We start from the raw sequence: 13,228 nt of genomic DNA on the forward strand, positions 1-13,228 counted from the left end.
GGGCTTGGCCTCAATGGTCACGTTTGCTAGGATGCAATCTTTCTTGATATCCTACTCATCTATCCATCCACTGGACAAGCTCGCATTTATCAGTAATGCCTCTTAAATCATCCTGACCCTTTGCCTCCTCTTTTCTTTAAATCACTTTTAGGAAGTCTGAGAGCAAGTGCACACAGGCAGACACTTCAGGCAGTATCTCCCAAGCCTGCAGGATGAGAAAACGACCCTAGAGCTGCATAAATTGTCTTTAAGGACCAGATGTTTTTTATTGAAGGATACCCTGGTCAGCCAGCCAATTCTTCCAGCCATTTCTTTAAGTAGAATATGCACATTTGTGTAGGTCGGGGCTTGGAATTAGGCAGATGCCCTGTACCTTTACTTCCTTCGTAGCCCGGTTGGTAAAGACTGCCTACAGTGCAGGAGACCCGGGTTCGATTCCTGGGTCGGGAAGATCCCCCTGGAGAAGGAAATGGCAGCCCCTTCCGGTATTCTTGCCTGCAGAATCCCATGGACAGAGGAGCCTGGCAGGCTACAGTCCATGGGGTCGCAAGAGTCAGACACGACTGAGTGAATAAACTGCCCCCCGCTCCCGGACCTGGTCCTTGCCCTGACAGCAGCAGCATTCTAGGTGCTTGGCTATCCTCAGCTGTGTGGCCCCCACATGCACCTCTTCTGCATGCCTTGGGCAGCGGGAGACCTCCGGGCCCTGGAGCTAGAGCTGATCCCAGTCACATGCAAAGCCTTCAGGGTGGAGGGAATCTTTTTTGAAAATCATCCTGAGGTGGCAGACTTAAACTGTGACAATCAGCCCCCATTTGCACTTGCTGCATGATAGGAGCTCCTCTTAAACAACTGGAAGGAGAGAGTCAAGTTTAAGAACATCACTAAGACATTTCCTTAAAAAGAGGAAAGAAAAGGGTTATTTTTGCCTTTAGATCAATGTACACAGTCTCTGGTCAACAAATGTGCTGTTCCTTAAGCACCATCATTCGTTGTAATAAGTGTCTTGGCTTGGAGAGCTGGGATTATGATGATTGCTACTGAAAATGTGCGACTTTAGATTATCTAGACTTTTGTGATCCAAATATTTAATCTTCTGGACGTGAAGCACTGGTTGGTTAAATAAGCATTTTTCAAATATCACATTGTCTCTGTTGTTGTTATTGTGCCATGTCCGTTATTCCATGCACAGCAAACCAAAGCTTACAAGGAGAACACATCTCAAACCCACCTCCCTGAAGGCACAGGGCTTGGGTATTTACGAAATAAAGAACGGAGAAGCTGGGAGGGATGAGGCACAGGGAGCGTGTGGAGTGTGGGGAAAGGCGATTGGGAAAAGGCATAGTAATTGTCATCTACACAGGTACACCTAAGCTAAGGGCCTCTGCATGTTCAAAATGTCATCACGTGGACACTAGTGCCTGCCCAGTTGGAGGGTCAGTGGTCCTATCCAATGTCAACCAGCGTAGGTCCAACCAGATGCAACTGACTCCACATCTCTAGAAAACAACAGGCAAACATCTGATTGTTTTGGCTACATGCTGCTTGGAGGACATGCAAGTCTTTTGTTGTAACAATTGAAATGACCTCCTTTATACCTATGGCTGATTCATGTTGATGTATGGCAGAAACCAACACAATATTGTGATTATCCTTCAATTAAAAATAAATAAAAATTTAAAAATGACCTTGACTAGATGAAATGGATTTAACTAATGACTACTCATGGGCTCACAAGTCATCTTGGTTAGTATGTCATATAGAATATGACACATCTCTAGTACAAAAATCCATAAATGTCTGCAATTAAGTTCCTTTATTTTTGTACCTCAGAAAGAATGCAAGCCAGGAACTTCAAAAGGTGTTTATGCAGTTACTTTTGCTTGAATGCTTTTACTCCATATCTCAACATATCCAAAATCTACCTACTCTTTATCAAGAGAATAGGGCACAAAACTTTTTGGATTCTCAAAATAAAACATTTCTGTAACTAGAAACCAAAGGGGGAAAAAAACCCACTGAAAGTACAGAAGTCCTTTGTTGCCCACTTGTTAGTTACTAACTCACAGCTCTATCCCCACCAAGGATTCCACTTTTCTCACTTTTAGCAGCACAAATTGGTTTTATGTTATTTAACTTTACAGAAATGGAATAATATATTGTGCATTCTTTCTTTCACGACTTTCCCCACTAAATATTGTATTTGTGAGATTCATCTATGTTGTATGCAGTTAAGGTTCATTCATTTCCATTTCTATTAAGTATTTCACTGTTGTATGATTATATCACAATTCACATGTTTGTTCTATTTTTTAATGGACATTTATTTTCAATTTTCTTGCCTATGAACATTTCTTCATGTGTCTTTTGCTGAACATATGTGTTCTTGTTGCACGAATACCTAAGGATGGAATTGCTGGATCATAAAAGATAAGTATGTATTTGTTCAGCAGTTTTCCAAAGTGGCTATACCAAATTACATCCCTCCCTACACCCTCTACTCCCTACTTCAATCCCTGCCAGAACCTGCCTGCTCACCAATGCAAGCTGTATTCCTTTTCTTCCCTTCCATTTTTACATCTCTGTTCCTTTAATGATGCTTTCTAGAATTACCTATCAGATACATTTATTGCACTCAAATCCTTTCTCAAGAACTGCTTGTTGTCAGACTAAGGCAAACAGCAAATTCTTATTCATCATATATTTTGTTTATTTAGCAGGTGTTGAGTGTGAGGCTGTCATGGCTAATGCCATGACACGCAGCCTAGATTAGAAGTAGGCCTGGTATCCCGGGGTAACATAATTATCAGGCCTCCTGGAGCTAGCCAATCAACATATGCCTAGCAAGAAAAAGGGAACCTATCAGGGGAAAGCTGAAAGCCCCACATTGGGCCACCAAAAATTACCTTGCAACCGTGTAACCAATCCGCTTGCGCCAACAACCTGCTGCTTTTTTTGACCTAATAAATACCGGAGAGAACTGGGGCTCAGGGCCTTTTCGTCCTCACACCCTTGGTGAGGGCGGGAGGCCCTGGCTCAAGTCAGTAATAAATTCCCCTATTGCAAGTTGCATTGTTTCGAGGAGTCTTCTTTCCTGACCGGGGACTCGGACTATGGGCAGAACATTTGGGGGCTCGTCCGGGATCCCTTGACTGGGTAAGAATGCTCTTTGGAACAAAGGGGAAAAAGGACAGGTAATAGCACCGGTGCTCAGGCAGGTCTGGAAAAGTCCAGTGTAAATCCGGGGCCCTGCTGTGAAGCAGGAAGGTATCTGGCGCAGGAAGCCCAGTGTAAATCCAAGGCCCTGCTAAAAGGCAGGAAGGTGTCTGGCGTGAGGGAAAGCGTTCCATGAGGGAACGGATTGGCCATTCTGGCTAGCGTGAGGCCAATGCCAGCGAGCACGCTGGAAGGCATCTGGCTCTGCGGGAAGGAGACCTCCTCTCCTAAGCCTGGATCTGGGGAACAGTGGACGCCATTCGGTAAGGTGACCTTTGTTCCAGAGGATAGGGAGACTCAGGGGGTCCCGCCCCCCAGTTCTGTGTTGCCGGCCGATGTGTGTCTGTCTATGTGTTTTTCTATGCCCTTTCGTGTCTGTATAACTGCAGGCATTGTCTCCTGTCTCGTTGTTCTCTGGTGTGTCGTTGTCTACTTCCTCCTATAAAGCCTTGGAGCCTCATTTCTGTTTCTGAGAGTTTCAGTGAACAGGCAGACAGTTGTCGGGGCAACTGACGAGTCCCGGCCAGGGCTACTCCCTGGCAGATTCTGAAGGCCTCCCAACAAGGCAGCCCCAGTAACGGGAGCCCGAGAGGGTGAAACTCTTTTCTTTTTTCTCGTATTCTAAACCGAGAATCTGGCCAAATAAGAACCCGTCTGTGTGGGCACGGTACAGGCACTTAAGAGCCGATAGGGCGCCTGCCACTGGAAGACTCCCGTGAAAGGATAAGGGGGTCACAGAACAGGCTAGAAACCGTTAGGGTGCCCGCCCCCAACAAGAAAACTTTCGTGCAACGACTAAGGCACTCAAATAGTTCCACGAAGCATACCACAAGCCCAACCTCCTGGCCGCCACCACTCCCGATAGGATTTTCTGGTGGTAATTCTCGGTGACTTTCTTCTGACTCTCGCTATGGGGCAAGGAGAATCTACCCCACTCTCTCTCATGACTGATCATTTCTCGGATGTCAGGGCTAGAGCGTATGATCTGTCGCTACTGGTTACAAAGAGTAAATTAATAACCTTTTGCTCTGCTAAGTGGCCCGCCTTCCAAGTTGGATGGCCTCCAGAGGGAACTTTTCAACCTTCTATTATTCGGCCGGTGAAAGAAAAAATTATGGCTCCTGATCCCTGGGGCCACCCGGGCCAAGTCCCATATGTTATGGTCTGGCAAGATCTGGTAAAAGATCCGCCCAAATGGTTAAAACCTTTTGTTCACAAACTCCCTGATTCTCCTAATGTACAGGCCCTGGTTATAGAAACTCCCACTCTCCCAGAGGAAGCCGAGAAGAATAAGGGCCCAAAACCAGTTTTGCAGGAATCTTCGTACCGGAACCTGATTGACTTGGAGACGGAAATTAGGCCCCCACCTTATGCCCCTCCTCCGTTGCAGGTTCCCCCGAGGGGAAGAGCCCCCCCCCCCTCCGCCATGAATCAGAAGGGACAAGGGAACCCCGACCTCGGAGAAGGAATAGAGGAAATAGGGGTGAGCAGGATCATGGGGACCCAGAGTTACCTTCATCTACTGTACAGGCACTCCCTGTCCGAGTGGGACCAGCTAACCCGGACAGAGAGCGAACCTATCTGTACTGGCCCTTTTCCACGAGTGATCTGTATAATTGGAAAACCCAAAATCCTCCTTTTTCGGAGAAATCCCAAGGCCTCATTAACCTCTTAGATTCCATTTTGTTCACTCATAACCCCACCTGAGATGACTGTCAGCACCTGTTGCAGGTGCTCTTCACCACGGAAGAACGGGAGCGAATCCTGGCAGAGGCGCAAAAACGGGTCCCGGGGGTCGACGGGAGACCAACCGCCCAGCCTCATCTCGTGGATGAGGGGTTTCCTCTGTTGCGGCCTAACTGGGATTTTGAGCGAGTGGAAGGTAGGGAGTGTCTCCGAGTGTACCGCCAGATTCTAATGGCTGGCCTGCGGGCCGCAGCTAGGAAGCCGACAAATTTGGCGAAGGTAAATTTAGTAAGGCAAGAGCCCACTGAGAGCCCGTCAGCCTTCCTAGAGAGGCTAATGGAAGCCTTTAGGCAATATACACCTATGGACCCCCAGGCTGAGGAATCACGCGCTGCACTTCTACTAGCGTTTGTGAATCAGGCAGCCCCAGATATTAGGAGAAAATTACAAAAGATAGAGGGGTTAGGAGAACAGACAATACAAGACTTACTGAAAGCAGCTGAAAAGGTATTTAATAATAAGGAGACCCCAGAAGAAAGGGAGGAACGACTTCGTCGGGAGGAAAGGGAGCTAGCTGAGAAGATCAGGAAAGAAGATAGGGAACATAGGGCGAAGGAAAACCGGAAGAACCAGAGAGAGCTAGCCAAGATGCTTTTTGCGGGGATGAAGGCTGGAACAGAATTGAGGGTGCCTCGAGGCCCCCAGACGGGAGAAGAAGAGAGACCAAAAAGGCAGGCCCTAAAGAAACATCAATGCGCTTACTGCAAAGAACGGGGGCACTGGAAAAATGAGTGCCCTAAGAGGGACCCGAAGAGAGGAACAACCCAGAGAGAGAAAATTTCCCCTGGAACTCAAGTTCTACATGCGGGGGAAGACAGTGACTAGGGGAGTCAAGACTCAGCACCCCTCCCCGAGTCCTGGGTAACCATACATGTGGAGGGGAAACCCGTTGGCTTCATGGTGGACACTGGTGCCCAACACTCTGTTTTAAATAAAAAACTGGGACCAATGTCTAAAAAAACCAGCTTGGTGCAGGGAGCCACAGGGACAAAAAATATTGTTGGACCACGGAATGGAAAGTAAATCTGGGGACCCATCAGATGTCCCATTCGTTTTTGCTGATATCAGAATGCCCAGCCCCTCTACTTGGACGGGACTTGTTGACTAAAGTTAATGCTCAGATCCATTTTGACCCTGGGGGAATGTCAGTCACGGATGGACTTGGACAGCCGATACATGTCTTGTCTCTAGCTTTAAGAGATGAATACACTTTTTGTGCCTAAGCCCTCAGAGGTTATAGCACCAGATATACAACCGTGGGTCCACAAATACCCTTTGACATGGGCAGAAACAGCAGGAATGGGACTGACTAAACAGAGACATCCGGTCGTCATCGAACTAAAAGCCGAGGCGACTCCTGTGAGGGTGAGGCAATACCCTATGAGCCAGGAGGCTTGGCGGGGGATCACTCCCCACATTCGACGGCTCATGGATGCCGGAATTCTCAAGTGGTGCCAATCCCCTTAGAACACCCCCTTACTACTGGTGAAGAAGCCAGGGAGTACGGATTACAGACCTGTCCAGGACCTACGAGAAGTCAACAGCGTGTGAGTGACATACACCCTACTGTCCCCAACCCGTATACCCTCCTGAGCAGTCTGCTGCCTGAGTACACTTGGTACACTGTGTTGGACTTGAAAGATGCTTTTTTCAGCCTACCCCTGGCGGCCCAGAGCCAGGAGATATTTGCCTTTGAGTGGACTGAGGGAGAAGGCCAACCGGTAGTACAACTAACTTGGACCCGCCTCCCACAAGGGTTCAAAAACTCCCCTACCTTGTTTAATGAGGCTCTGAGTGAAGACCTCTATGAATATCAGACTCGCCACCCAGAGGTCATCCTGCTGCAATATGTGGATGACCTTATGTTGACTGGAACCACAGAGGAGGCATGCAGCCATGCCACCGGTGACCTCTTACAGACTCTAGGCACCTTGGGATATCGTGCTAGCGCAAAGAAGGCGCAAATATCCTGGCAAGAGGTCACCTATTTGGGGTATAAGATCAGGCAGGGGCAAAGGTGGCTAACTCAGGCCATGAAGGAAACAATATTGCAGATACCAGAGCCCAAGACCCCCCGCCAGGTGAGAGAGTTTTTGGGGACTGTTAGATATTGTAGACTGTGGATCATGGGGTTTGCTGAGAAGGCCTGGCCCTCGTATGAGGGAAGTGAAGAGACCCCAAACTGGACTTAGACTGAGCCAATGAAACAGACTTCCCAGACACTCAGACGGGCCCTACTAGAAGCCCCAGCCCTTGCCCTGCCTAACCCAAATAAACACCAAAAAGGAGAAGACCCTAGGGCATGGGGCAATCGGGCTGCTGATGCGGCCGCTCGAGAAGCGGCCAGCCGGGACTACGCCGCCCCCATATTAGCCGTGAGACTTCCACCTCCTGGTATGGGGACTCTGCCGCCAGTCCCCGACTATTCCCTCCCTGACCTTGTTTGGATCAACGAGGATACCACCCTCCAGAAGGATGACAAAGATGGATGGTACTGAGATCAAAACAACAACCTGATATTGCCTGCCATCCTGGGCCATCACGTATGTGAATACCTGCACACAACTACACACTTGGGGGAGAAAAAGACCTTGGCACTTCTCCAGACGGCCCGCCTGAGGTTCCCTCGACAAAATGCAACTGTACGAGAGATAATCCAGGCTTGCAAAGCATGCCAGCTGATGAGGACAGGAAAAAGGCAGCACACTGGAACGAGATATCGAGAGAAAGAGCCAGGGCAACACTGGGAGATAGATTTCACTGAGGTAAGACCAGGCAAGTACGGGTATCGCTATCTGTTGGTTCTGGTAGATACCTTCTCGGGGTGGGTAAAAGCCTTCCCCACTAAGGGAGAGACAGCAACAGTGATTGCTAAAAGGATCTTAGAGGAGATAGTGCCTAGGTACGGGCTGCCAGTGACTATGGGCTCTGATAACGGACCTGTCTTTGTGAGCCAGATTGTACAAGGGCTGGCCCAAGCTCTGGGGACAAAATGGAAGTTACATTGTGAATATAATCCCCAGAGCTCAGGACAGGTTGAAAGAATGAATCGGACCCTAAAAGAAACTTTGACAAAGTTGGCAATAGAGACTGGCGGGGACTGGGTGACCCTCTTTCCCTTCGCGCTCTTTCGAGCGCATAACACCCCTTCTAAGCTGAATCTTACCCCTTTTGAGATTCTGTATGGAAGACCCCCTCCTGTGTGTCCTATATTCGAGGGAAAATGCCTACCACCCCCTACCTTGGGACAATTCCAGCAAACACTGATGGCATTAAGTAAGGTGCATAGCCATGTTTGGAAATTAATTTGAGAGATACACAAGGGAACAAGCAAGGGAACCATCCCTTCACATAATATTGGCCCGGGTGATTGGGTTTGGGTAAAATGACACCAATCTAAAGCATTAGAACCTAGATGGAAAGGCCCTTATGTTGTTCTCCTTACCACTCCTACTGCTGTTAGGGCCGACGGGATCGGGCCCTGGGTTCACTGCAATCACCTGTGGCAAGCCACCCCGGAAGAACAGGAGAAGGCGCAAGCAGAATGGGAGGCAAGACCTCACCCGTCAAATCCTTTGAAACTGAAACTCGTGCGACGGGAGCCCTCTTGACCCTCCTGCTGATAACAGTTTTCATCGGCCCAGGAGCAACCAGCCACAACCCCCATTAGCCGGCTAACCTGACTTGGGTGATCTACAATCCTGAGACTGGAGAAGTGCTTAATTCGAGCTCCAACGTGGCCCCCAAAGGGACATGGTGGCCAGTACTGACCTTTGATTTGTGCGTGCTGGCGGCTGACGGTAATGAGTTTGGTCCCCACCAACTGACCAAGTTCTTTGCCCACGGCTCTTTCGGTCTGTTCACCCGTAACTGTGAGCGAAAAGGCCCACAGTACTACGAACAGGTGCCTGTCTATGTCTGCCCGGGGGGAAGAAGGGATCGGAACCAAATTGAAAAATGTGAGAGAGTTGACTCTTTTTATTGCGCCGCTTGGGGTTGCGAAACCATGAAAACAGTCCATTGGCTCACTAACTCCGACAAGGACCTCATTCAGGTAAAATCACCCCCGAATTCCCAGAAATGTCCAACTAAGAGAGTATCATCCAAACCTGGGCAATGTTTCCCATTACAGATCAAATTCACAGACAAAGGAAAAAATTTACCAGGTGAGATGTTGGCCGAGCTTGGGGCCTCCGTCTTTACAAGACTGGCTATGACACAGGATTCCGGTTCGAGCTTAAATTAAAACTGGGACCGCTCTATTTGGCACCCAAAGTAGCCTTAGGACCAAACCAGGGAACAACCCCAAAGCCTCCCTCCCAGAACCAAAGTCAGGCTAATAGATTGACTCCATGCACCGTGGGACCCCCCCAGGGTTGACATGTCCCCACCAACAGACCCCTTTATGAAAATGATCTCCTCAGCTTATCTTACCCTAAATGCCTCTCGTCCGGACTTAACAAATGGTTGCTGGCTTTGCTATAATATTAGGCCTCCCTACTATGAGGCAGTTGCCTTTTCTTCAAGATTCAATGTGACCTCTGATGTCTCCGCCTGCAGACGGCAGCAACAACCTAGGTCAGGCCGGTTGACAGTAGGCTCCATTGCGGGCATAGGCACCTGTGTAGGAACTATCCCTAAGACTTATCAACACCTATGTAATAATAATTCAGTCCCTAGGACTAGCCTCCCCAATTCTACTCACCAGTGGGTACTTCCTCCAGAAAACGGGTGGTGGGCTTGCTCCGCCAGAATAACCCCGTGTGTCCATAAAGCAGCACTTAATGCCTCCCAAGATTTCTGTGTCCTAGTTCACCTGATCCCCCGGCTAAACTATTACTCAAAGGAAGAGCTGCAACCAAGGTTAGACCCATTGGGTCAATATAGGGTAAAACGAGAACCAGTCACTGCCCTGACTTTAGCAGCCCTATTGGGTGCTATAGGAATGGGAAGTGAGATCGCAGCCTTAATGTTGCAAGATTAACAGTATAATCAACTGAAGACTGCAATAGATGAAGATATTGAGCAACTCGAGAAGTCCATTTCACACCTCCAAGAATCCTTGAGCTCCTTGGCTGAAGTAGTGTTACAGAATAGGAGAGGTTTAGATTTGTTGTTTCTGCAACAAGGAAGATTATGTGCAGCACTGGGAGAAGAATGCTGTTTCTATATCGACCATTCAGGGGTGGTACAAAAATCTCTCCAGAAAGTAAGAGAGGGACTAGCCCAGCGGAAGAGAGAATGAGAAGCCCACCAAGGCTGGTTTGAATCTTGGTTTCAGTGCTCCCCCTGGTTGACCACTTTGATTTCCACCCTCCTGGGTCCACTCATAATATTAATATTGTTACTGACCTTTGGTCCATGCATTTAAAACCGTCTGGTCTCATTTATTAGGGAGCGCCTAAATACCATCCAAATTATGGTATTGAGACAACAATATCAGTCAATTTCACAGGGTGAAGAGAAAGATTCCTCTACAAAAGTACAAAGACAGGGGGGAAATGTGAGGCTGTCATGGCTAACGCCATGACAGGCAGCCTAGATTAGGAGTAGGCCTGGTTTCCCGGGGTAACATAATTATCAGGCCTCCTGGAGCTAGCCAATCAACATATGCCTAGCAAGAAAAAAAGGGAACCTATCAGGGGAAAGCTGAAAGCCCCACGTTGGGCCAACAAAAATTACCTTGCAACTGTGTAACCAATCCGCTTGCACCAACTACCTACTGTGTAACCAATCCACTTGTGCCAACTACCTGCTGCTTTTTTTGACCTAATAAATACCGGAGAGAACTGGGGCTCCAGGCCTTTTTGTCCTCACACCCTTGGTGAGGGCGGGAGGTCCTGGCTCAAGTCAGTAATAAATTCCCCTATTACAAGTTACATTGCTTCGAGGAGTCTTCTTTCCCGACGGGGGACTCGGACTATGGGCAGAACATTGAGGTGATCTTTTCATGGAGAGTTGGGCTTAAAACATTTTTTTAAGACCTGTCCCTGTCCTTCCTACCCTTTATTTAAGAAAATAAAAACGTATTTTCTTCACTCTTTTGCACAAACTTAGAATTTCTGAACTAAAAATATTAGATCGCATTCTACTTCCAAACCCTTCTTTAAGCTTATGTGGAGAGTGAGGCCTGTGGTTTGTTGTTGTTTAGTTGCTGTGGGGAGAGAGAAAATTAGCCGAGATGGCATGGTCAGGCTGTCTCGCCCCTCATTTTGTAAATAACCACTATGTAACAGCTGAGCTCACTTATAGCACTGCACATGTGCGCGTCAGGAGGTACTCGCGACAGCTACTTTGTGCTGTAGGGATACGTGAGCTCCACCTAGAAGGTGGTGGCCTTGCTGCTGCGTCACGGCTGTGTCCATTGGGTCAGCCAGAGAGGGGAGAATGTAGCGAGTCTACTGCTATGGCTGCTGCATCAGCCGGGAGAGAATACTGTCACGGCCGCTATGCCAGCAGGAGAGAGGCTGTGTTGTGTTAGGCTTTGCTATGTGTTAGGCTTGGCTATGTGTTAGGCTATGTGTTAGGCTTTGGTATGTGTTAGGTTATGTGTTAGGCTTGGCTATGTGTTAGGCTATGTGTTAGGCTATGTGTTAGGCTTGGCTATGTGTTAGGCTTTGCCTGTAGAGAATAAACTTGTCTGCAGCTCCTGCCAACTCCTCCAACCTTCTTCCAGCCTCTTGGCTGGAGCCTTGCCTCCCCTGGTTTCAGCGAACGGTGTGGACAGTGTGAACAGCAAGATAACTGGCACCGTGAACAGGATGAAGAGCAATACAATTGGCATGGTCTGCAGGATACCCAGCGGATAGAGGAGCCTGATGCTCCTCAGAAGAAGAGTTGGCAGGATACACAGTGGGTGGGGGAGCCTGAAGTTCCACTGAAAGGAGGAAGCCAGTGGCCACCATATAGTCTGTGGTACTTTGTGACGGTGATCCTCCTGGCTTCGGCTCCGGTGGAAGACTGGGAAGCAGTGGACGGGTTACAGGCACTACAGGCGTTACAGGCGGAGAGTTCCTGTTTGCTGAATAAGGTGTCTTGGACTGCTGCTGACACCGTGGGGTGGATTTTCCTGACTATCCTGAAGGCGAATATGGATCACGCCGTAGGCGATGCTGCACCGGTGCTCAATGTGCAGAGAGGCTTGGAAGAACTAGAGCAATGCACATTGGCGTTACAGCAAGAACCTTGTGGTCCTAAAGAGCCCAGCATCTCTGACTGCGAGGTGGTAAGTGATGGTGATGATGAATGTTATGGGTAGTACAGCAGAAAGTGAAGTGTGAGTAGCCTATGGCCCAGGGAGGACACCCTCAAGGGTCCCCCAAGGCGACTGAGCTCACCACATATCGACCATATATTCAGGAGGAGTTGGTCAACTCAGGTAAGAAGTTTCAGCAAATGCACAGGAAACCCTTGGCAGCATGGCTTTTGCGACTTTGGGATGCAGGGGTGGGCCCAGCACCTGTGGGGGGTTTGCAGGTCCTACTGAGAGAAGTAGAGGGATGGCATGCAAGATACCACTGAGAAAGTGTGAAGACCCCTGAAGGGGCCCGAACTTGCAGGGGTCCCACCTGGGTGACGCGGTTGTGCATGTGGGTGGATTTGTGCAAGAGTGTACTGTAAAGGCTGTGTCCTCAGATTTAGAAGAGTGTAATCATGCGGGTGGGCTGTGAATGCCACAAAAATCCCCTCCTTGAACGGGTGGGCCTGGTGCCTGTGGGGGGTCTGCATGTCCTTAATGAGAAATCCCGCAGGGATGGAGCTGCCCCTGCGGAGGCTTTTATGCAGTCTCACAGGGCGAGATAGTGGGTTGGACTTGGCTATGGAAGACAGAGGCACTCCACATGCAGTGGGTGGCTCTTCTAGCCCCATGAGGGCGAGGACTGCAACATGAGTTCCAGGTGATTGGGCTTTGCTGTGTATTGGGGATGTAACTGTCCATTGTAGCTAATGCTGTTGCAACATGTAAATCCAAGGGTCAGTGTTACTTGCCAAGGGAATATCACAGAAGATGGACCGCACATAGAATGTGAGGCGAGAGACCCTGAAGGGTTGGAGTGTGGGGAGAGAGCAAGTTAGCCAAGATGGCAGTGGTCAGGCTCTCTCGCCCCTTGTTTTGTAAATCATGACTAGGTAACAGCTGAGCTCACTTATAACACTGCGCATGAGCATCACGAGGTACTCGCTTGGTCACGAGCTACTTTGTGCTATTGGATGTGTGAGCTCCACCTAGAAAGCGGCAGCTTACTGCGGCGTCACGCTGTGTCCA

General features: G+C 48.9%; 1 protein-coding gene across 1 annotated transcript in view; it reads left to right on the top strand.

Moving 5' to 3' along the window:
- LOC133069533 (uncharacterized) overlaps positions 1-13,228 on the top strand; it is a 76,255-nt gene that overhangs the window by 51,172 nt on the left and 11,855 nt on the right. Inside the window, exons 13-16 of the mRNA XM_061161169.1 lie at positions 690-748; positions 4,460-4,699; positions 11,609-12,187; positions 12,522-12,621. Coding sequence (XP_061017152.1) covers positions 690-748; positions 4,460-4,699; positions 11,609-12,187; positions 12,522-12,621 — 978 coding nt within the window. The remainder of the gene's footprint in view (positions 1-689; positions 749-4,459; positions 4,700-11,608; positions 12,188-12,521; positions 12,622-13,228) is intronic.

Source organism: Dama dama, chromosome 14 (genome assembly GCF_033118175.1).
Source record: "Dama dama isolate Ldn47 chromosome 14, ASM3311817v1, whole genome shotgun sequence".
Lineage (NCBI taxonomy): Eukaryota > Metazoa > Chordata > Mammalia > Artiodactyla > Cervidae > Dama > Dama dama.